We start from the raw sequence: 21912 nt of genomic DNA on the forward strand, positions 1-21912 counted from the left end.
ATAATTGGGATGTAAACAGAGTACCGAACCGTAACGGGGAGTTCGAATAGTGCTTGCGTTACTTTGTGCTGAATAGGAGGAATTATTCCGCGTACACCGTTAATTTGCCGAGCTTAACGGCGGTTGTAAAAGCTTCTTCCATGTCTTTCTCGTCTTCTAGTGGTCGATGGTCGCCATGAGGTTCGCTCTTATACCGTAGACGAACTTCAAAGCCCAATCGCTCATGTACTTTTTTCCTTAATCCTTCTAACGTACTGTCTACTGGCACCTTGATGGCAAAAATATCCTCTTTATGTACGATTTTCAACTTCACAGTACTCGCTATTGGTGTGCTCGACGTCTGAACCATATCCTGACTGTTGAACCGTAGGGCACCTATTCTCGGATCGTTATCGGTTTCAATATCTCCTTCGTGGATTCCAAACAGTTGATTCTGTACTAGAACGCTTTGTGATATGTAGCGTGGTAACGCCAGCAACTCTTCACAGTACTTGTTTAAATCCTGTTGTCGTTCCGCTATAGCAATAAGTGAAACCCCCAGTACATATGATTAGCGTGAGTTTCACAATGTTCTGAAGCATACACTGCCAAAGAAACTTACCAGTGATCTTTTCGTCTACGTGTGAAAGTGGTCCGGGCATGTACGGTAATATCCGTTCACGATCGGCTTTGCCTGCTTCAATCTGGAACTCGTGTAATAAATTAATCTGGAAATCATAAAAGTCTAAAAGCCCCAGAACACTTTTCGATTAGTCGCCATTCCCTCTTTCATTATCTCAATCTTGACGGCTTACCTTCATATAACCGGTACAATACGCGATATTTTCCGTTGTTCAGACGGGCATATACAATGAACCAGTATTGATCGGCTTCCAGGATATAAGAATCAATAGTTGCACTAACAACACCCAATCGATCATCCATTGGACGTTCCTTGCCGCGAGATAAAGGATTGGAGAAGCTAGCTTCAGGTGACGGTTGAGACTGCGCAAGGTGCTGAATTCCGTAGCTATTCAAGATGGTGTCGGGGTGCTGGTGGTCGTTGGAACGAACAAAGTAATCGTCGACGACATTATCTCGAAGCGAGGAAGATGAAACGGAAGAAGAGATGCTGTGTGCCTGAACTGCGGAGCCTCCGTTGGCCAAGGAAATACTGGACGCTTCGTAGCCTTGGGTCATTTTTTTCCATTCTTCCACGCGAGGAATAGGCGCTGCGGAAGTGTGCATAAGATCGTTGACATTGGTAATGGTTTTGCCTGTCACGGCGTCTCTGATTTCCACAAAAGACACCGGGATAAGTCCAGGTCCGCCTAAACGTCCAATTGGTTTCGCCACGAACCATTCCTGATTGCTTTGCGCAATGACAATGATAGGCTCTCCAGCTTTGGCGTCCATTTCGTCCGACCGTTCGGCTTGAAAATCGTACAACACAATACCGTACAGTGGTTGCATGCGCTTAGATGCTGTAAGGGAGAATGAGAGAGACAAAGAGCAATAAAGAAAGAACCAAGCGGCAATGAGAAACAGACGTCGTGACAAAAAGTAATTGGATCTCTCAACGTGAATAGTTTTCTAACGGTGGAAATCACTTACCGTTATTTTCGTGATCATCGACGAATCCGGAGTCAGCCTTTTGTTTCACTGGGGAAATGACTTCGCTGGTGCTACGATCGTTCTTCTCCAAGACCTGGAAGTAGGTGACAGGAACAAGACCTCTGGAATTGGTAGCTGGATTGCACGCTTCATACCACTGAGGATCGTTTTCTCGTGCCGTGACGTGAAAGAAATCACCGCGAGCAAAAGACAGTTCATTGCCGTTTTGTGCCTGGTAATCGTACAGTGCTTTGATGACTTTTCTGGGTGGGGCTAATGAAGCGTACTGGGTTACGGGGATGCTGATAGGTGTGGATATTTTATTCTTAACAACTGACAACCGAGCCGATCGTAGATTGCGAGGTGGTTTCACCTTTTCTTTGGGTTGCAACATGGATGATGAAGAAAGTCTGGGAAATGCAGAGGTGGATGTTTGGTGAACGTTTCAATAGGAAATAGGAGATATGAAGAAGAAGGAGGACCGAGGAGACAAAAAGGCAAAAAGCGTTTCAATGGTGCAATCGAAAGGAGGCAGGTCAAAGTACCACAGATGCCGATAAACAAGATAACAGAACAAATAAAAAGAGAGAAACCACCATCCACCGTCGACAAAGATCCTGATCGAAGGTTTAATCGCCCAAATCCTTTTTTTTGCAAGCTAAAGCGGAAACTGAATTGGCGGCAACACACATTTGCTCGTTCCCATTTTCCTCTTATTTCATCTGTTCCTGTAGGTCACACCGACAGTGCCACTGACAATGGCGTTCGTGCTCTTATTTATTGATATCACAGATCATGTCAAGAGAGCACTTTCTAATTATCCATCTCACCTGCTGACTAACCTGTAAAGGTAGGCAGTGAGGTATTTCTGCTGTAGTCTTAATCTCCCTCCCCAAAACCACGATATGTACCATATGGAAGGGGCAAGACCTATTCTTCCATGTAGTATGCCTTTGTTATGATTAACATCATCCAATGTTCTTGTACTATACTGATCAGGTCTGTTGCTGGAATACATGAGTAGACGGGGATGCTTTCATCATTTTTGCAACACCCGCATCATCTTTCTGTAAAGTGATACAAAAGTGATTTGGTTACCTTTCAACTTTCCATAATTCTTTCTGTATACCATTTCCGGATTAATGAGCGAATCCCAAAGGCATACGGAGTTTGTAAACAAAACACGTATCACATAATGTGATTCACTTGGATACCCGTTCGTAACAAGGCGCCGATCTTATCCTTCTTGGAGTGGTATCGCACAGACGTTACAGCAGCAGATAAGATATAAAAATGTAAGGCAATGCAAAAAGTAAATAAAGGTAGGAGTTGCAGGTAGTCTGTATGTTCGATTTGAAAGCTGCTGTAGGAAACGTTATATTTCGCCTAGCGTGCCCTCCATTGTCTCCTAACACATTATTATCTGAAAGTTTCGAAATTTTTATTTTTCATTTCCTAGTGTTTTCTTATTCTGGCAGACAACAGATCAGCAGCTACTGCTTAGTACGTTTGTAGCAACAGATGGGAAGACGACAATTATACCATATGAAAGCTTTAAAGGAAAAGCTAATGAGACGATATCACTTTATCGTAAAAATATAATAATACGAGCGACACGTCTCGGCAATTGAAATCTTCCATTTGCACCGAAAAAAAAAATGTCGAATTCTGCGGGGGAAAAAAAGTGAATAAGTGGCCCTTGCCGACATTGATTGTTCCCCATTCGAGCCACAGTGCAATCCATGAGAGCCGTTAGTGCCATTACGGAAGCTGTTCGCACCGTCTTTTACGGTGTTACCTTGTTCGGGTAACTATCTACTGCCCCTTGATATTCGCAAAATAAAATAACCGAACCATGGTTCCAGCATGGCAGGCACACTGCAAGTGGTCCAGTTGTCTTCGTTTGTTTTGTCCCCGTTCAGTACAAGATGGGTCGTACGGATCAATTCTCATCTCGTGGGTGTTGTATGGAAGACTATGCAGGTATGTCACTCGGCATTTCCTTATTGTTTTCCATTCTGCATTCCAACACTCATTATCTATGCTCTGTTAGTTTATCTTTGAGGTATGTCATAGATCAAATCGGTACATTTGTGTTTTGCCCCCCCCCCCTTCCTTGACGCGAGGGCATTCTCACATATTGGCTGGCATAGCGGGTGCAAAAAGGAAAGGTGACCTTTTCGGGCGATCCTATTCCTGATCATGAATCAGCACTGGTCATCAGCAATCACCGTTCCTGGACCGACTTCTACATGTTACATTCTGTGGCTATCCGTCGTCATATGCTTCATAATTGCAAGGTATTCTCATGTATTTACCCTTTTACCTTTTCTTCAACTAATTAATGTATGCTGTAGTATTTTGTTAAGGATTCCATCAAATGGGTAAGCTCCAACCCGCGTGTATCATAAAAAAAAAGGACAGAAGAAATAAGCATTAATCACTTTTCTATTGGGTCCAGCTACCTTTCTTTGGATGGGGAATGTGGGTAAGTAAGAGGGAACATTATTGGGTTAAAGCATGAACAATCGTCTTTAAATGTCATCTTCCTCGTGTGGGGCGCTGCCAGCTTGCAGGATTTTTGTTTGTGAAACGTAATTGGTTGCAGGATCAACGCAAGATCCAGAAAACATTTGATGGCATCAAAAAGCTTCAAACACCGGCATGGATCATCAATTATGTCGAAGGATCGCGTTTCACCCCCCAGAAGCTACAAGAGGTAACGTCTACTCGTGCTACTATAACAGATCATCAACACTCAATACAAAGTGAATGGTGCCTTTTATTTTTGGGGTGACAGTGTCAAGAGTTCTCCCGAGGACGTGGTTGGCCCATTATGGAAAACGTTCTGGTCCCAAGAACAAAAGGTTTTGTTACCTGCGTTAAAGAATTTCGAGGTTCCCATGTTGAGTTTGTTTATGGTAAGTTGTATGTTCCTGCATCCTCTTATTGCTATTTGAGTTCCAAGCATACATGGTGTTCATCTTGATTTTTTTGTTCCTATCCCCAGACTTCACCATCGTTTACAGACATCGAGCGACAAATGCAGTTTTCAACGAAGCACCTACCATGATTCGGGTGCATGCCAAATCTTTGGATCCTGAGTATGATTTCCATGTTAATGTGAAACGTTTTGCTATCAAAGACCTGCCAACGGACGACGAAGGTTTGGCTCGATGGCTGAGAGAACGGTATCTTGAAAAGGATAAATTCTTGGCCAAGATGAAATCCCACTGGACCGATGGATTAGGAGAAAAAGTGTGGGAAGAATCTTTTTAATGGCAGGCTCGTAAAGACAAACAAAAGAAAAAATAGAATGCAACGATACTCCGTTGTTCCCCCCTTTTTTTTTCCACTAAAGATAGACACAATTCTTCACATACATTAACATAAAATTCTCGCAGTCAAATAAAATAACCAACAAGGGAAGAAGAGATACATAAGCAGAGTTCACAAAGAAGCACAGGAGAGAATGAATAAAAAAAAAAGAACAAAGCACAATAAAAAAAATTGGGTTGGCTTAAAAGTTGTCCGTAAGATAATTATCTTCGTCCGTGAAAGAAGTTAATACGGTTCGATCCGCAAATTTACGTCCTGCAAGAGCCCGAGATGCCGCCAATGCTTCCTCTTTTGTCTCGAATCGCACAAATACCTGATTTAATCCATGTTAGTCATTTCTTTTCCATTACCCCATTCATTTTCTTTTCTTTTCTTTTTTTTTTTTTTTTTCGTTGGCTTTACCTTGCCAAGACCTGGCACCGCTTGTTGTTCCTGTGGTCGTGGGATTTTCATGTCAACAATCGTACCGAATTTACCACATTCCTCTGCAATATCTTCCCAAATATCTTGAATAGAATATAAAGTGTTAGTGGCACAGCTATTTTGAGAAAAATAACCTATCGATGATCAATGTACCTTGATAGTCTTCGTCATGCTCAAGCTCCTCTGGGGTAACCATATTCATCAATTGTAAAATACGAGTAGCATCTTCCTCCTTGATTCCACCCACTGGAATAAGCGATATCGGCAAAGCACTGTTTTGCGGTTCGGCTCCCGCACCACCCTGTTTCGCCCCTATGCTGGCACGTTGCACCACTAATTTTCGGTCACCCAACTCCATGTTGTTCAATCCCTGACATGCAAGATCAGTGACACTGGGATCCGCATATTCACAGAAGGCGAAACCCTAAATCAATTGGCACAAAAGTATATGAGCATCACATCCTTCACCAATCGCATCCTATTAAATATTGTCAAAGAGAGATCGGAAAACTAGTTACCTTGGAGTGACCAGTGGTTGTATCTTTGACGAGGTTGAAAGCACGCAATTCACCAAACGATTTCAGCAGTTCCATCACCTGTTCTTCATTCAAATACGATGGTAAACCTCCAATGAAGATCTTGTGTGGGGTATCTGGTACAATCGTGGAAACGAGACCTGTAATACGAAGAGTTATTATTATGAATATCGCCTGATATGATACTTGATGGATTACCTGGTACATGAGCCTGTTCCGTATATTCATCGCCAGGAACGTAGTCCTTTGGTCTACGAATCTTCAACGGTTGTCCATTAAACATGATACCATCAAATGCCATCGCCGCAGTCGCTTGGGCAGGTTCGTGGAACTGAAGAACGCAATATGGTTAGAATCCCACGTATTATTGATCTTCCTAAACCCGCTTTTTCTTTTTTTTTACCTCTACAAACGCATAGTTCTTATCGTGGTTGATCTGTACGGCCAGAACACTGTCTGCCTGAGCCAAGCCGTTTTGCTTCATAATCGAATTGAAAAATGATGCAATGGGACCTTCATCAATGTCAAATGGTATCTGACCCACATACAATCGTCGTGCTTGTCGGGCCACTGTAGCGTTGAGAGCGGCCGGACCTGCCGCCCCTTGGGTCATACGAATTCTTGAACCATCAGTAGCAACACCCATAGGAGGATAAGTGCCTGGAGCAGCAAAGGATTGTGGTGCACGTGTACCAATGACTTGTCCAGGCAAAGGGAACATGCCTGTTAATTTCACTTGCTCGGCCGTCATTCCCTCCATTCCCGGTGGAGCTTTGTCCCAGTTATCCAGTTTACGTTCACGCAAGTGAAGTGGTACAACGTTGCTTTCAGCACCACCACCACCATAGCGGCTTGAACTGCGGTGACTACTGTGACGCGATTCACGACGACGAGGACTACGACTTCGTCTACTGTGTCTGGATGACCGATAATCGTCTCGACTGCTTCGGTGTCTCTCATCACGACTATGACGTTCCCTGGAGCCTCCATGTCGTCTGCTGCTTTCTCTATCACGGCCTCTACCCCGATCTCTATCTCTATCTCTATCTTTCCGACGATGTCGATCTCTGTCTCTATCGCGATCTCTATCCCTCTCACGATCTCTTTCTCTTCGATCGCTGCGTTCTCGGTAATCGTCTCGACTGCTGCTGTGACGGTAGTCGTTGCGATTGCCGTAATAGTCGTCCTCGTACCGAGCTAAACCCACACACACAACCCCAAAGTATCAAGCATTAACATCAGCAAACTCAATTCGTCGTTCAATTTGCTCTCATTTTCAAGCTTTTCTTTTATTTGTTTTTGACTGATTTATCCTACCTTTTACGCTGTGACCGTGAGGATCTTCAGAACCGGTCAATTCCTGACCGACCGAATTCAGAAACGAACTAGCGAGATCGGATGCGCTACGTTCTATATAAATCAACTTGAGATTAGTGGCTATAATGGCAATAATGCAGACCGCTAATGCAGTTACCGTTGGCAGCTTGGTTGTTCAAAGACATAGTTGACAAGGGAAAGCAACGGGCAATGGCTGGGCTGTAATTCCGAATCGGGATTCCTTTCTCCGCCGTCAATTATTTTCAATTAGATGTCGCATTTCGTCATTTCTTAGACACGTCACATTGATCAAAGAGGAGGATGATTGCGTTCCTGCACCCTTTTTCTGTAGCTTCAGTTTGGAGAATCCGTTGATCCCAACAAACGAGCAAATTTTTACTACCATTGTGTTGCACCTTTTACATAAAGAAAAATCTTTGCATCCTTGAACGAAGGACCATGTTAATGTCCTGGCTTTCAAAGGCAAGCAAGTCGTCATAAATAAATCCGTAGAACTTCATAGGATATGCTACGATACATCAATCTTTTTGTCCATTCACAACGCTGATAAGCTGTTTAACACGTCCCTCCTTTAAATGGCGAGGTAATATTCTATAGTATTTCCTCTTCCAATGTCATTTTGCTATCTTATTCATATATATTTCTGCCAGACCGATCGAAAAGCAAAAGGGGTTTCGAGGTAACTGGTGCCACACAAGAGAGGCTGATGGGTCTAACGCTTGTATATTGCGGTATATTTTTAATAAGAAATATTTTTTGTTGGAAAAACTTCAGAGCTTTTTAATGGTCTAAAAAACAATTCGCTTCCAATGATCAATGAAAGCTAACATGAAAAACCGCACTCACAAATTCGGACCATATTATTCAGCATAGCAGCATCAGAAAAAAAAAAAAAAGGCTAGATGAATCAATTCCTTCACTAGAATAACCTGTTGATTTGCTCTGGGCGCCTGTTGCAGTCAGTGCAGATTCTAATTTTCCTTCCAAATCTGCATCGCCTCTGGTGCTCTGCATTGGTGTTTATATTTTTGTTGCAAATTTCTAGTAGTACATTATTAGGGAAGTAACTTTGTTCAATTGATTTTGCCAATGTCAAGCAGCCACAGAGGACAGATTATACATTTATGACATGAGACCATATTGCCATGACACCAGAGTTTGCCTTTTTGAAGGCTCATCGCAGATCGATTTAGATTTTGCTCTTTAATGTGTAACCATCCTCTCGGTTGAGACCTCATTGATCAACAGGTAAGCTCAGAGATTTTTCATACAATTAGTAAAATAAAAATGCCCTCAAACAAAAGTATATCCACTGTAAACAGTTCAAAGAACTTCGAATAACCAACGCGGCCTAGCAATTTGTTATGGTCTTTCTTGTGAAAGAGGCCAAAGACCAAATGAGGGTCTGAAGTTTTATCGTCATCTTGTGGCTGTTGTATTTGACATACATATTCCTTCGCCAAAGTCAATGCTATCTGAGCTGTTTCTGGATACACATATTCATTTCCATATCACATTTTTCCATACAGTCTCAGATACTCATCACAGACTTTCTATACTGCCATCAAACCCATGGATTGTGGATCATGTCACCCCACGCTACCTTTCGATCATACTTGATCGTCCATTTATTGTATGTGCGATCGTACATTATCCGAAACTGGACTCTACTAAATTATATATGTAGATAGTCATCACAAAGTACGAATAAAGAGGACAACCTTCAGTTTGACGAGTTTCTTGATTCTTACTTCCCGTCTTATTTTATCTTCGTATATAACAATGGTCTCTCAAATTAATGTTCGTGTAATCCGGCAATGCTCTGAGCTACTTTTTGTATCGTATTAATAAGACGGATATTCTTCTCTGCTGTCATCTTCCACTTAAGATCCAGACATCGTTGTTTCCATGGGAAATCCATCTTTAAAGCGGCAAAAAACTAGGAATCATATAAACACTCATCAGTAATCATTGTCTAATAGATCATTTGTGTTTTTAATGTCGTTGGCATATTGGTCTATCCATTAATAATCCTCCAAGTCATTCAGAGAGAAGATAGAAGAAGGCAAGCACATATCAAAGAAGACATCAGCTAGCTGATAAATGACATAAACATATGTTCGTTGAGTATATACTGCATCACTGTTAACGAAAGAAATGCATTTATTCAAAGATATCATAATATTCATCGTATGACGACCTCGCGTAACGAGCGGTAAATGTGGCCGCCCTATTCATGCAACTAACGTTAGTACTCAAAATAAGAGAGCTGACTAGATGAGATATATGTGATATATGAAACTGACCTTTGGAGAACGATGAGAACGAGTAGACGAGGACGAAGACGACGAAGAAGTCGCCGAAGAGGACGACACGGACGGAAAGCGAGGAGTGCGGGCGGCCTAGAGCTTGGCCCCTTAAAATATGGTTGAGAACAGCAAGCAAGATTTAATTTAAGCATTGGTCTTGTCAATTGGCAGCTCCTTGTATGTCACGCGCTTTTTGTTGGGATCAAAGCCCATGGTGGTGGTTGAGGAGCGGGTGAGTTGTTTCATAAATTCTTCTAGAAGAAAAGTTAGTTTCTCTCTGAAAGACAAAAAAATTAACGATTAAAGCTACTTACTGGCAATAAAGAAGAAAGAGGAGTTAAAGAAAAAGAAGCGGATCTCTAAAGGGTTTATATAAGAACAAGAATAAAAAAGGGCGTTTAAATGCCGCTTGACGCGTCAAAAAAAAATCTGGGCGTGAGACACAGACATGAAGACAAAAAAGTATTTTTTACTTGGCTTGAGGAAGTTGACCTTGTTGTTTAATTTTTTTTTTTTAATATTGACATGGTTATTGAAAGCGGACCGGTGTAAGCAACAGATTGACCCCACAGGGTTCATGCAATGTAACACATTTATTTAAAATACCATTAGCCTCAATATTTCCTATTCAGTTGGGACCTGTTCTGCGGGAAACGGCACAACACTCAAGATTCTTGGGAACATTGACATTCGACCATCGCATGGCCCATCTCAAGGGCCTATAACACGTAACCGTCGCGTTCGTCCTTCAGAGTTCCTTGAACCGTTTGTAACTAGCAATGGTTTTATCGAGGTTATGTTTCTTCGATTTGAATGCAAAAGAGCGCCCAGGACACTCACTGTAATTCAAAGATGCCACAAAAAAAACCTCTCAGCCAATAGGGTGGCTCTAAATTTTCCCAGAGCGTACTTTTTTCTTTGGTCTCCTATTCGTTTCATAACCATTACTTTCACGCTTTGTGTGAGCATAAGCGTATGGACTAGAAAAAAATGGTTTGAAGAAGGGCGCAGCACTGGGCATTTTGCTAAGTACAGGAGCTTGAAACTCTGAAGGCAACATACAATCAGTTGAAGAAGTGATGTCATTGTCATGCTTCTTTTATCATACTTTGTACGTATATCATTATCCAATTTATTTAGCATTAAAAATTGCATTCATTTATAAAACTGGCCAAACAATGTTGTCGCTTAACTATCCTTCCACCTTTTTTTTTTTTTTACCATCCCAATCCTCTTTTCTTATCTCATCTATTTTCTTTTCCTACTGGCTGCCATGTAAAAAGATTACAATCTTTGCAGCCTTCAAATACCTCCGGAATATGAACCGAGAACAGATCTCATGTCGAAAAGCAAGTTCGAGGAAAAAAGAGGGTTGAACGTTTTTTTGTCCTCAGTCGTCAACCGCTGGTAAGTTGTAGTTGACAGTTTGAGCAGCATAGGTGCCTAATGGGGAAAAAATTTTCACTTCAGGAAACCATGTCAGGACTCAAAACGCATCGCGCAGCTGCGAGTGGATCGGTGGTCGCCGAGTTAATGTCCTCTATACACCCCTAATGATTGCTTCGGATACTTTCCCACCGTTTATCGTATAAATACAAAATGTGATTGGCTGACCATTTATCCACCGACTACAGAAGTACTGCAACCATATCGCATTGACGCTTTGTGTGAAATTGACAAGACCAGAACTGACGAGACTTTGAAGCGGCTCAATTGTTGAAACAACTACCATGTGACTATTGGGCGAAACGGCATCTAATCATGACGCCATCCACCATCAAAAACCATTTGACCGAGCCCTTTCAATAATTGGTTGCACTGGAATACGTATGTACCGAACGAAAATGCTCCCTTCTGGGCTTGGAGCACAGAGCTGATCTAAATGTCAAATTGTTTATTCCATTACCAAGGACGCTTTTGATCAGGAACTACGCCTTCATAAATCAACAGACAGTTTCGCACTTACATGATGAGAATAATCAGACCACTTACTGTAAATTTGTATATCTGTCTTATTTTTAGCCATTGAACGGTAAAATAAGGGAAAGAACAATTTCAAGGACTGATTCCCCGAAAATGTGTTGTTTGAAATCGGTATTGCGTTACAACACTCGAAGGCCTTCACATTTAAACGGCCCAAAACATGTCAAAAGTCATTCACCTCAATTGAGCGCTCTAAAACGCTCATGGTCGCCAGAATATTTGAAATGCTATTTCTCCCGAGTTGATTCATCATGGATTGGCGGTTGTTAGGTTTTCGCATTATATTAATTACTTTGGCATGCTTCGTGTAGTCATTGACATTGATATACTGTATCTGCAAGAGCAGCTGTGGCTCGGTAAAATACTTTTAGACAAATCATTTGCGACGGCCTTACATGTATTTATCGTCTTTGCATCATGGCATCATAAAAACATTGTTAGAGTCCCGCAGGATACATAAAAGGGGAAGGACGCAGGTAAATACCCACACCATACAGAAGATAAGAGAAAGCACCCCGCTGGCAGCTTCTTAACTGCTGTGATGAAATTGATTATCGTCGAAACCAGTTGTTTTTACAAATGGAGAACCTATTTCGTTTCAGGTGCAAGCTTGGGGGTCATTTGAAAAAACAAAGTTCTGCATCCAGAATGAGGCACCAATTGAACGATTCATGGATGGTTCAAGTTGCATAGCCGCCTTCTTATTTAGTGTCTATGCTGATCCCTTTTGGGTAGTGCTATGGCAAAGACTGAAGGATAATTTTGATATGTCACTGCCTTGGTTTACGGGCCGATGTCGCGCGCGTCATGTTACAAATCAAAAATATGCCAAAGATGAACCCATCTTGAACTACCAAAATTACCGAGCAATTGATTGCATGGATTGCATGGGATGGATTTTATACACAAATACAAGTAACAGTTTCTTTGGCGACAAATGTTGGAAGAACAAAAAGAGTCTGAAAAAAATAAGAACGAGGGATCATGCTCGAATCAGGGCGACGCTGTATCTGAGTATGGCCGATAGAGTGATTATTGGTTAGGAATGTTTGTTGCAAGGATGACATGGGTCAGCTTCCAGTGTCTTTTTTATTTGCAATCACTTTCTGCGTTGACGTGATGGTTATATGATTATTAGATTTCTAAATGTATCCTAAAGTAGCGATCAAGTGGATCCGATACTATTTACAATGGTTGTTCCTGAGCAAAGAGAGAAAGAAAACAAAGAGGCTGGCAGACGATAGATTATGTCGCGATTTCCCAGAATTCCTGCGGCTGTCCTTTGACTTCACGAAATTGCTGTTTGATCAGTGGATGTTTTCGTACGGCTTTGGAAATGCGTTCCCAATCTCGCATGATGCTTGTCCGATCATGGGTGCCTAGCACTTGATCACGTAAATCCCATAATCCACATCCAGGTTCAGGGTATAACGTAGGGTTTTCCGAATGTTTTCGATACTGTGCAAAAACAAAGTTCAGTACGTGGATCGAACATGGAGATAAAAAGTTGGCTTTGTTTACCTGTGCGGTCAGAATATCGTAGATTTGTTCAACTTGAGAATTCAGCTTTGCTTGGTGTTTCTTTTCACGAATAGTGCGCAACAGGTAAAAAATACTGACAGGCGTCATAATAGACATTAACACCGCCAACAACACTGTGCGCACGGAAGATCGCGCAATAAACATTCGGAACCGTGCTGCCCAGGTGAACCGTGTATTATCCGTTCCAAGGTACGTTCGTCCGTCGATTTCCCAGTAATGGTAAGTGGGTTCGTTCAACAGAAGAGATAAAGATGTATTGAGCACGTCTTTTTCTATCGTATCTGGTATCTTGAATTTAACGCAGATCAGTAATAGGTCCAGATACATGGAAAGGAGTTAGATCACGAGCGTCAAGCTGTTTGACAGCTTACCTTGCATTTGCGGCGGACTTGATCCATGACCAGTTTCTTTTCAATTTTTTGTGCATGGACTAAAGCGGCTCGTGGTATGTCGCGGTGATCGAGCAATTGCTTGTAGAGTGATTTTGTTTGATGATAGATGAGGATATCCTTTATGGTACGTTGGGTATTGGAGATGTAATCCTTGGCGTTGCCAGTAATCACGCATTGATCGGCTACTGGTAGCCATCCCAACCGGTTGTACCAGCAATGGCGTCTCTCGAAAATAGACCCACACGTCATCTCTCCAAACTTGCAGCGAGCATTTGGTGGGCATGGAATACAAGGCCACAGTAAAGTAGGCTTCCGTGTTTCGTAGGCACCTATTAATGAGATTTTTTTTAAGTACATGATTGATCCATCATAACATGCTGTCGATATCCTTTTACCTTTATCAAAGGATGGCGAGTTGCAGTATCCATTAAATTTTCGTAACATGATTTGAAAAGAGATAAATATCGTCAAGGCGACCGTGATAAACATCAGCAATGACTTTAAGTAGCGATGAGCTTTTGAGAAGTAGTCTCGAACACGGTGCATTTGAAGCGATTTCCAGGTAGGTGCTTGGATGATTTCACGAGCGATTGGCTGTTTGGCGGATTGAGTTTCGGCATCATCACGATCTTTGTCTAGTTCAGATAATTAGATAAATAAATAACGCGGTGATCCAAGTGTCAGGAAATAGAATGCTTACCGAGAATGAGTTGAGCCACTTCATCAGCAGGAATGGGTTCTGCGGCGTACTCTTCTTCATCATCCAAGTCGTCGTCGTCGTCACCGGTATAGGACTCGTCATCGTCGGATGCATGCTCCAGATAATCTGCGGTGTCATTCAATGTTACATTTTGCCGGTCGTCCTGTGGGCCATTTTGCCAAAGACGGTCAAGTTGGTTGATAGGGCGTCTGAAATTGAGCGGATTTTTCTCCAGGATACGGTTCCACAAAGTATGAGTGGAAGAAGGAGGAGATGCATCGGATGGTTGGTGAATGCTGTCATCAGGAGAATCTCGGAACGGATCATCATCTTCATAGCTGTCTGTCGACAGGTCATCATTAAAGGCATAATCGTCGATATCGTCTTCTGGGGATGTCATCATGACCGCTTCCTGAGAGTCCGATTCGCCCGATTCGTCCGTGAAGATCGGTTCTTCTGGTGACATATTATCATCAATAGGCGTTGCAGAGGATTCCGAATCTTGGTCGAATTCATCGTGGGAGATCTCGAAGGGTACATAGGCTTGATCGAACGATTCATCCAAAGGTTCGTATGATTCAGGATCTTGATAAAATGCTGCGTCAAATGGTTCGTATGATTCATGGTCTTGATCGAACGCTGAATCCAAAGGTTCGTATGGTTCAGAATCATGATTGAACGCTGCATCAAATGGTTCGTATGATTCAGGATCTTGATCGAACGCTTCATGGGACAAGTCTTCAGAGATTTCTTCCGTTGCCATTGGATCCTCAGACTCGCCGGAGCTTTCGGTGGGAATAGGGCTCGGTGTGACGGGCCATGAGGCTATGACCTATGGTTGAACTTCAGGAGACAGCATGATATTAAACTTGATGTTTTAGCTTACCTTGTCTTGTCCTTTTCGAGACCCAGGAAACAAATAATCAGTGATGCGCTCCTAAAGATAATTTTTTAATATATTTTTGAATGAGACATTATGCAGGCCCTCAGATATTTCATTGTGAATGGGCTTACCAATGAAGACGACGGGTTTTTTGCTTTTCGTGGTTTATTTTCTCGTTTCTTGTGGTCAGGTGCTTTCTTATTGACCACCTTGTTCGTAACTTGGAGGGTTTCCTTTTTGGGTTTTCGCCGAAAATTGTATCCAGCGGAAGACGGCAATGACGACATACTTTCATCGCCAACCGGTTGTGAATGGGTTTCTTTGTACTTGGCGAGAATGGCGTCTCTGTTTGCTTCAATATGGTCCATATATAAACTGAGAAGCGTGGGTTTGCTAGGTGAAGAAGGTATAGGAACGTGATGTGACTGAAGAATGGCCTTTAGTTGGTAGCGCGTGAGAGAGGAAGGGGATAGATTGGGGCCTAATTGAAAGGGACATGCCACTGAGTAAGTCAATACTGTCCACTATGAAGTGTAGAAAAGGAATGCTTACGCAAGTAATACAGTTCATTGGGAATGTCATTGTAAGCGCGTGGCGTAGTCATTGTGGTTTTTTGCATAAAAAAAGAAAGAAAAAGAGGGCGATCCCAGGTGCCGGTTGAAAAAGAGCGGAAAACTCAGCAGTCACCCTCAGAGTTTTTCTTTCTTTTTTTTTTAAGATTATGGGGAATTTTTTGTGCGCCTCTGTTCGACCATTGTTTTTTCTCCATGCTGTTCTGTCCGCAGTGTTCGAATCTGTTGCTCATTGAAAACGAAGGTGGACAGACCTTTTTCTGCCAAACATGCCCTTACATGTACAATATCCACTCTCGCGTAAGTTTTTTGTTGTCTTGACTTCCTCTAACACAGTCAACCTAAAAACTGATCATTCTTACCGCAGCATACCACTCGTAAACTGCTGCAAAGAAAGGAAGTCGACGACGTATTGGGTGGTGCAGCGGCATGGGAGAATGTCGATTCCACTGAAGGTTAGTGCGCTTGCAGAACTTTTTAATTTCCTTAACCGTCATCGCTCACTGTTCACTGTTTTCGTCGGTTGCCTTAGTTACGTGTCCCAAGTGTGAACATGAACGAGCGTACTTTATGCAGATCCAGATCCGATCCGCTGATGAACCCATGTCCATCTTTTACAAATGCTGCAATGAAAACTGTCAGCATCAATGGCGCGAAGGCTAAATCTGCTCTCGGTCTTATTATTCTGTTATTACAATTCTCTTCATCGCCTCATATTCCCCCTTAACTTCAGCATGCTTATAAAAATGTATATTTCTAGACAACCATGGTAATTTTTTTTCCTATAACGAATCAATCGGCCGCCTCATTTGCGCCATTGATTTTATTGAAATGGGGTGTTGCGGCTGGTTGGCGTTGATTCCAGAAATCTATTTGCAGTCGACATTTCTCCAGCCGGTGCTGAGATTCGCTGATGGCTTCCTCTTTTTCTGATAGCAACGTATGCAATCGCGCAATGTCATCTTTGCTTTCCGCCAGTTGTCGTCGTAACAACGCGGTCTCATTCCGCGCCACAAAATGGGCCGATTCCAGTTGCGATTGTTTAATCATGACTTCGGATCGGTCATCGTGAAGATGGTACTGCATCAAATCATCCGCCAATCGACTCGATAAGTGAGCGATTTCCACCACATATTTACGCGCTTGTTCTTCCGCTTCCACCGTACGCTGATGCAGCAAGCACAGTTCCGTCAGCGTCCGTTGGTGTGATAGTTGCGCTTTTTTGGCCCGCTCTTGATCTTGATTTGCCGCTTCCTCCGCTCTTACTCGACCCAACTGATCCAGTTGCGTTCGTCGCTGCAATTGCTGAAGCAATTGGCTGTCCGCATCGTTTTCATTTAATGCCGAGGTCAATCGCTTTTGTAAATCTAGGATACGCTCACGCTCAATGTGGACAAGATCGTCAGTTTGCTGTTGAGTGATGGCCTCGTATTTCGATCGATAGTACGCCGCTTCATTCAATGCAGAGACTCGGGCGTGATCGGCTTGATCTAGTTTTCGCGACATGAGATGGCTCTGTTGAGATGCAGTGCTTTTGGCCTTTTGTAACAAGGATTTGGCCGCCATGAGTTGCGTCAACAGTTTTTCGTCGGTGTGACTGGCGTTCCGATGCTGAATGATCTCTTTTGTCTTTTCGTCCAGGCGTTGAGGATCGTCTTGGTGGCTGAGCGCAGTCTCGAGGGCCCACCACTGCTCCTTGATCTTTAAATCACGAATGGTCGCATCACGTGCGTGTATTTCATACAGTAATGCATGCAGCTCCTCCGGGTCCAATGCCGAGGAGCGCGGCAAGGTCCGTGCACTCACCGACCCCCTGCACGGTGCCAATCCGGATTCCCGACTTTGTTCTGTTTGCACAGTGTTGGCATGTCTTGGATCCATTCGCGCTGATGCTTCTTCTTTCACGTCGACGTCCAACGTATCTTGATACCCGCAATCTAAATGCACGCCTTCCCGCGATGGCCGCGGTGGCGGGTTCCCGGAGGGTAGCCTGATTTCATGCGGCAATGAATCAAAAGAGCTATGATTCGGTTCGGCTGGAGTATCGATCGTATGGCCATTGAGGTGGTCGGTGGATATCATGGAAGGAGAAGAAGAAAAGGACATTGCTGGATCCATCGATGGACATTCCTGCTTTGTTTCAGATATCGCCATCTTAAGGTTCAAATCATTGGGGAGACAGTTGGAAGAGAAGCTCACCATGTCCGACATTGGCGGTACCGGAAGATGATTGACAGCGAGCGTGGGTGAGAGAGGGGATGAGGGATCAGAATGAAGCGAGGGTGAAGTGAGTCTATTGGGTGAAAAAAACGTTGCAGACGGGGGTGGCGATGTAGGTACAGGTTCAGCAGGGTAATTGATTTTGGCTAACCTCTTGGTGGTGAGTTTTCATGGAGCACGGCCTAGGCCAAAATACACAAGTACTTACAGCTGTCCAAGATGTAAGCCAGGGCGGCATCGTCCATTTTTGGATGGTCCGCCGATCCTCCGAGGATGTAACCTTTGCCCTTGACACTGGTGAAGCTCAGGTGGTCCCGTGGTGAAGGCGCGGTTCCCATGTTTCGAAACATATACCAACGTTGACCTTGAATAATTCATGGTCTGAGGTCATCATCGCTGTACGCTAATTCGACGTTTTCGGACTGTTCACTTACTGGATATTTTGAAACCGCACAAGTCGCCTAGATAATCCACACGTTGTCCCGCGGCGCCGTGACCACCAAATACATAAATGACGCCATCCATCAGGGTACACCCAAAGTAAGCGCGCGGTGACGGAATGTAACCGACGGTACGGAGACAGGCCCAATATCGAGTTTCAAAGTCGTAGCACCACATGTCCTGATAAAGTCGCTGATCGTCCATTCCTCCAAAACTACATCATCATCCAGTCAAAAGGGTAAGTGTACGTGTTACCAGCAAAGCATCCATCGTGGTATTCCAAATTACATGTAAAGTTTATCTTGGTACACCACGGAACCATGACCGGCACGAGGACTGGGGCCTTCGTTTTTGGCAAGAATCGTTCGCCATTGACCATGGGATGCACTGGCTGAGAAAGAAAATCATGAGCGTCCGAGTATGTTGTACACCATTGGCTTTTTTGACATGGACTTACAGGGATATAAATGGAAAGCAAAAAAATCATTGAAGTAGTGTGTCCCGCACTGTCCACCCCAAACAATCATCATGCCATCCATCACCGCCACGGAGTGTCCTGATCGCTGCATGGGTGCTTCGCCTTCCAAAATGATACGACTCCATTGCCGAGTATCTGTTCGTTTCGGTCATTCTTTTTTTTTCCCCAAAATATTTCCACCCTTCCAACTCATTGGTTCGAACCGCTTACTGATTTGAAACGCATAAACATTGATATCCCAGATCTGGTCGCGTTGAATAGGAGCACCGCCATAGACTGTCATCGCATCGAACAAGAGTGGGTTACTTGGGATCATATTATTTGTTTCACTGTTCCTTTACTTACGTAACGCACAATGACCTAGGGTTGCCAACGTGGCTGAGCAACGTTGTGGGGGAATATCGCCGTGTGCGTTAATGACACTGGCTGACAGGTTACCTAGAGACACATGAGCCCAATCAGCTTTTTTGATCCATTTTTCAAATTTGTCGAAAACGGTCCATTTCGCAGTTCGAATGACTCACTTGTATCGATTGCAATCAGGTCTTTCTTGGCATGACCGCGATGCATTCCGCCAAAAATGAGGATATTGCCTCCAGGAACAGAAGTGGCAGCGTGACCCCATCTCGGTGAAAAATGACTGTGGCCGCCAAGCTTACGGTTTGACCAGGGGTATAAGCTCTTATCACTGCTTTTTGAAAGCTTAAAAAAGGTCATCAAGACCAAGCAATGATGCGAGTATGGGTAGCAATTAGAAAAGCACGAGGCGGTTGGGTGCTCTTGGCAATCAATGGGCGGAAACGCAATCCATTGGCCTAAAAAAATGGGATAATTTTTTATTGTTCCCTTTTTTTTTATTCTGACCTTGATTGCTTGCCTCTGCTTTTTTTGGCTCATAACCGCTAGTTATTGTATTTTTCATAATGAATTCAAAAAGGAAATAACTCAAGTATTGTCATGACACCTTTGAACCCGACGCTGCCTCTCTGAATTCGGTTTCGGCATTCGTATTGTTATGGAGAAAAGAGAACACGGGAATATTCGCTAAACAAACGATACAAACCAACTTTGGAACCTGTTATTGGGCCTTATTACACCTAATTAATAGTTGGAGATGAACTTGACTTGCATTGACTGCTGGTGGATGAAAAAACAGTCCACGTGATATAAAAAAAATGAAAACAGGCTTGTAAATGTCTACTTTTGCCTTGTGGTTCGGCTCATTGGAAAAGGACGTGCGCGCGGGTGAAATTAAGCCGCTCCACTCGGCGAGTCGTTGTCTCATTTTTCAAACTGTGTACGACCATGAAAGGTTACTCACCTGTTTGCAAAGCTGATCCCGTGAAAAGTACCTCTTTTTTTTATTATTCTTATTTCTTTTTTTCTCTTGCAGCATTAAGCTTTTTTGACTCTTTTGTGCCTGATTGTAAAAAAATTTTTTGTTCACTTTTATTCCCTGCTTTTTTTTTAATTTTATTTTTCATGTTGGATTTTCTCTCGGAGAATCGGCTTGTCCAACTTGTATGGCGCATAGCAAAACGGTCGCCTGGGAGCCGACGTCCCAGTATCCAAGCAAACCCTGAAGAACTCACACCGCCACTCACCAAACGACAAAAACGCTGGCAAAGCTTTAAATACCCGTCGGGAGTCAAACCGCAGCACGCAGCTATTGTACGTTGGTTGGGCCGTATCGGCTTTGTGGCCAAAGGCATTGTTTACTCGGTGATGGGCGGTCTATGCATCGCCACCGCCCAAGATCTCAGCACGGAGGTCAAAGCCGAATCTCCCATGGTAAAAAAAATTCCGTTTTAAGAGGGAACAACTACTAACTACAAATCGATGCAATTGCAATCACTCATGCATGAACTTGTTCCTGATACTACTATTGTGCTTATCGGTGACAGGGCGCCTTTTTATTTCTAGGCTTATTTGAAATCGGCGGTACCCCTATTCTGATTGCCATGTTTGTCGGCATCTTGTTTTACGCTATATGGAGATTGTAAGTAAGCTGTGAGTCCCATTTTCCTCCTCTCTTTTTTCATGTGCCAACTGTTTCCCATGAATCTGCTGTAGTTGGGAAGGCTCCACCGGTCAAGGTTCAGATAGAACGATGTCTGTATTTCAAAACTTCTTTCGTTACAGATTGTCGCCCATTGTTTCGGGTATCGTGTACGTTGTATATCTCGTGGTGATTGGCGAGCTGTTATCGGAATCCATGGAAGAACGCCATCTTCGAACGACAAGCCAGGTCACCGGTTGCTTCCCCACATGCTGGGCACAGGGCGATTGGATTCATCAAATGGCAGTAGCAGTGTTTGGCATTGCATTTGTCATCGCCTTCGTTACACAGATACAAAACGGCTTCTCGGGACGCTGGTACCGCGATTTAATGCTTCATCATTGTACCAGATTTGAGAAATATTTCGTCTATATGCTCGGTCACCTCGGATTCCTTGCCCGGGCCGGTGTAAGTCTTTTTCGATACTCCGGATCTGGAAATAAGGAAAACTAATCTCTACGGTTATTATATATCCCTCGACAGGTGTTCATGTTTGTGGCTGTCTACATGTTCAGATCGTTACGACAACCGATGGTCCCCGAACGTGACCCATTCTCGGACGCTATCAACCAAATTATTAGTGTCCATGGCGGAAAAGTCGGGTTGTGGTTTCTTGGCATAGGACTCATCATGTTTGGCCTATTTGCCGCCCTGAATGCCTATTACAAATATTATCCAACTGCGCCACCCAGTCGCTTGGCATTCAGTCGACCCACCACGACATCCTCCTCACCCACCTCAGCTGACGAGATCAGTTTGCCACCACTTGCAGCTCCATCCAGTCACTCTAATAATCGTGTAGCGCCGGCTCATGTGACAGATAGACCCCCGTCTCCATGGTTGCAAACAAGACGCGCACGCAGATATCAAAAACCAGATATAAATGACTCCATGGCCTAGACGTAATATATTGAGCCATTATACCACACCTAATCTAGTCATTACCTCCTTAATTTTTTCGTCATTGTAATAGTAATACGGCAACACCCTCACCCAACACCAATAGAATAACAAAAAAAAAAAAAAAACCTGGACTGTAATATAAGAGCAAAGGACGACCAAACAAGTTTATCTATAGCGAGGTCATTGCTTTTTATTACAACA

At 43.4% G+C, this 21912-nt stretch overlaps 7 protein-coding genes across 7 annotated transcripts; 3 read left to right on the top strand and 4 right to left on the bottom strand.

Moving 5' to 3' along the window:
- Positions 1–82: 82 nt before the first annotated feature.
- Positions 83–1987, bottom strand: BYT42DRAFT_498483 (uncharacterized protein; the record flags this gene model as incomplete). Its single annotated transcript, XM_051564565.1, has 5 exons — positions 83–516; positions 602–724; positions 840–933; positions 1126–1455; positions 1616–1987. 5 exons carry the CDS (start codon positions 1985–1987, stop codon positions 83–85), a joined length of 1353 nt encoding a protein of 450 aa, XP_051422635.1.
- A 1348-nt stretch (positions 1988–3335) lies between these two features.
- On the top strand, positions 3336–4872 carry BYT42DRAFT_615240 (acyltransferase-domain-containing protein; the record flags this gene model as incomplete). The annotated part of the gene is made up of 9 exons (XM_051571943.1): positions 3336–3400; positions 3459–3576; positions 3647–3658; positions 3747–3893; positions 3951–3977; positions 4055–4081; positions 4163–4312; positions 4394–4514; positions 4604–4872. 9 exons carry the CDS (start codon positions 3336–3338, stop codon positions 4870–4872), a joined length of 936 nt encoding a protein of 311 aa, XP_051422636.1.
- Positions 4873–5113: 241 nt separating this feature from the next.
- BYT42DRAFT_615241 (uncharacterized protein) lies at positions 5114–7393 on the bottom strand (the record flags this gene model as incomplete). Its single annotated transcript, XM_051571944.1, has 8 exons — positions 5114–5245; positions 5335–5438; positions 5509–5779; positions 5874–6031; positions 6090–6222; positions 6295–7088; positions 7209–7301; positions 7366–7393. 8 exons carry the CDS (start codon positions 7391–7393, stop codon positions 5114–5116), a joined length of 1713 nt encoding a protein of 570 aa, XP_051422637.1.
- A 5166-nt stretch (positions 7394–12559) lies between these two features.
- Positions 12560–15677, bottom strand: BYT42DRAFT_574892 (Man1-Src1p-C-terminal domain-containing protein). The gene is made up of 8 exons (XM_051568901.1): positions 15591–15677; positions 15170–15519; positions 15042–15092; positions 14156–14987; positions 13851–14090; positions 13435–13784; positions 13043–13351; positions 12560–12979 (listed from the first exon to the last, which is right to left on the bottom strand). Exons 1-8 carry the CDS (start codon positions 15655–15657, stop codon positions 12767–12769), a joined length of 2412 nt encoding a protein of 803 aa, XP_051422638.1. The 5' UTR covers positions 15658–15677; the 3' UTR covers positions 12560–12766.
- A 106-nt stretch (positions 15678–15783) lies between these two features.
- BYT42DRAFT_574893 (putative DNA-directed RNA polymerases III 12.5 kDa polypeptide) lies at positions 15784–16370 on the top strand. The gene is made up of 3 exons (XM_051568902.1): positions 15784–15910; positions 15978–16065; positions 16143–16370. The coding sequence occupies exons 1-3, from the start codon at positions 15806–15808 to the stop codon at positions 16271–16273; spliced, it is 324 nt and encodes a 107-aa protein (XP_051422639.1). The 5' UTR covers positions 15784–15805; the 3' UTR covers positions 16274–16370.
- BYT42DRAFT_574896 (uncharacterized protein) lies at positions 16371–20081 on the bottom strand. Its single transcript, XM_051568903.1, has 9 exons — positions 19274–20081; positions 19095–19187; positions 18960–19025; positions 18729–18884; positions 18560–18662; positions 18265–18485; positions 18039–18194; positions 17810–17976; positions 16371–17743 (listed from the first exon to the last, which is right to left on the bottom strand). Exons 1-9 carry the CDS (start codon positions 19644–19646, stop codon positions 16403–16405), a joined length of 2676 nt encoding a protein of 891 aa, XP_051422640.1. The 5' UTR covers positions 19647–20081; the 3' UTR covers positions 16371–16402.
- A 37-nt stretch (positions 20082–20118) lies between these two features.
- Positions 20119–21836, top strand: BYT42DRAFT_574904 (uncharacterized protein). Its single transcript, XM_051568904.1, has 4 exons — positions 20119–20540; positions 20654–20748; positions 20823–21216; positions 21292–21836. The coding sequence occupies exons 1-4, from the start codon at positions 20232–20234 to the stop codon at positions 21706–21708; spliced, it is 1215 nt and encodes a 404-aa protein (XP_051422641.1). The 5' UTR covers positions 20119–20231; the 3' UTR covers positions 21709–21836.
- The last annotated feature ends 76 nt before the right edge of the window (positions 21837–21912 follow it).

Source organism: Radiomyces spectabilis (assembly GCF_025331425.1).
Source record: "Radiomyces spectabilis strain NRRL 2753 chromosome Unknown BYT42scaffold_8, whole genome shotgun sequence".
NCBI classification, from domain to species: domain Eukaryota; kingdom Fungi; phylum Mucoromycota; class Mucoromycetes; order Mucorales; family Radiomycetaceae; genus Radiomyces; species Radiomyces spectabilis.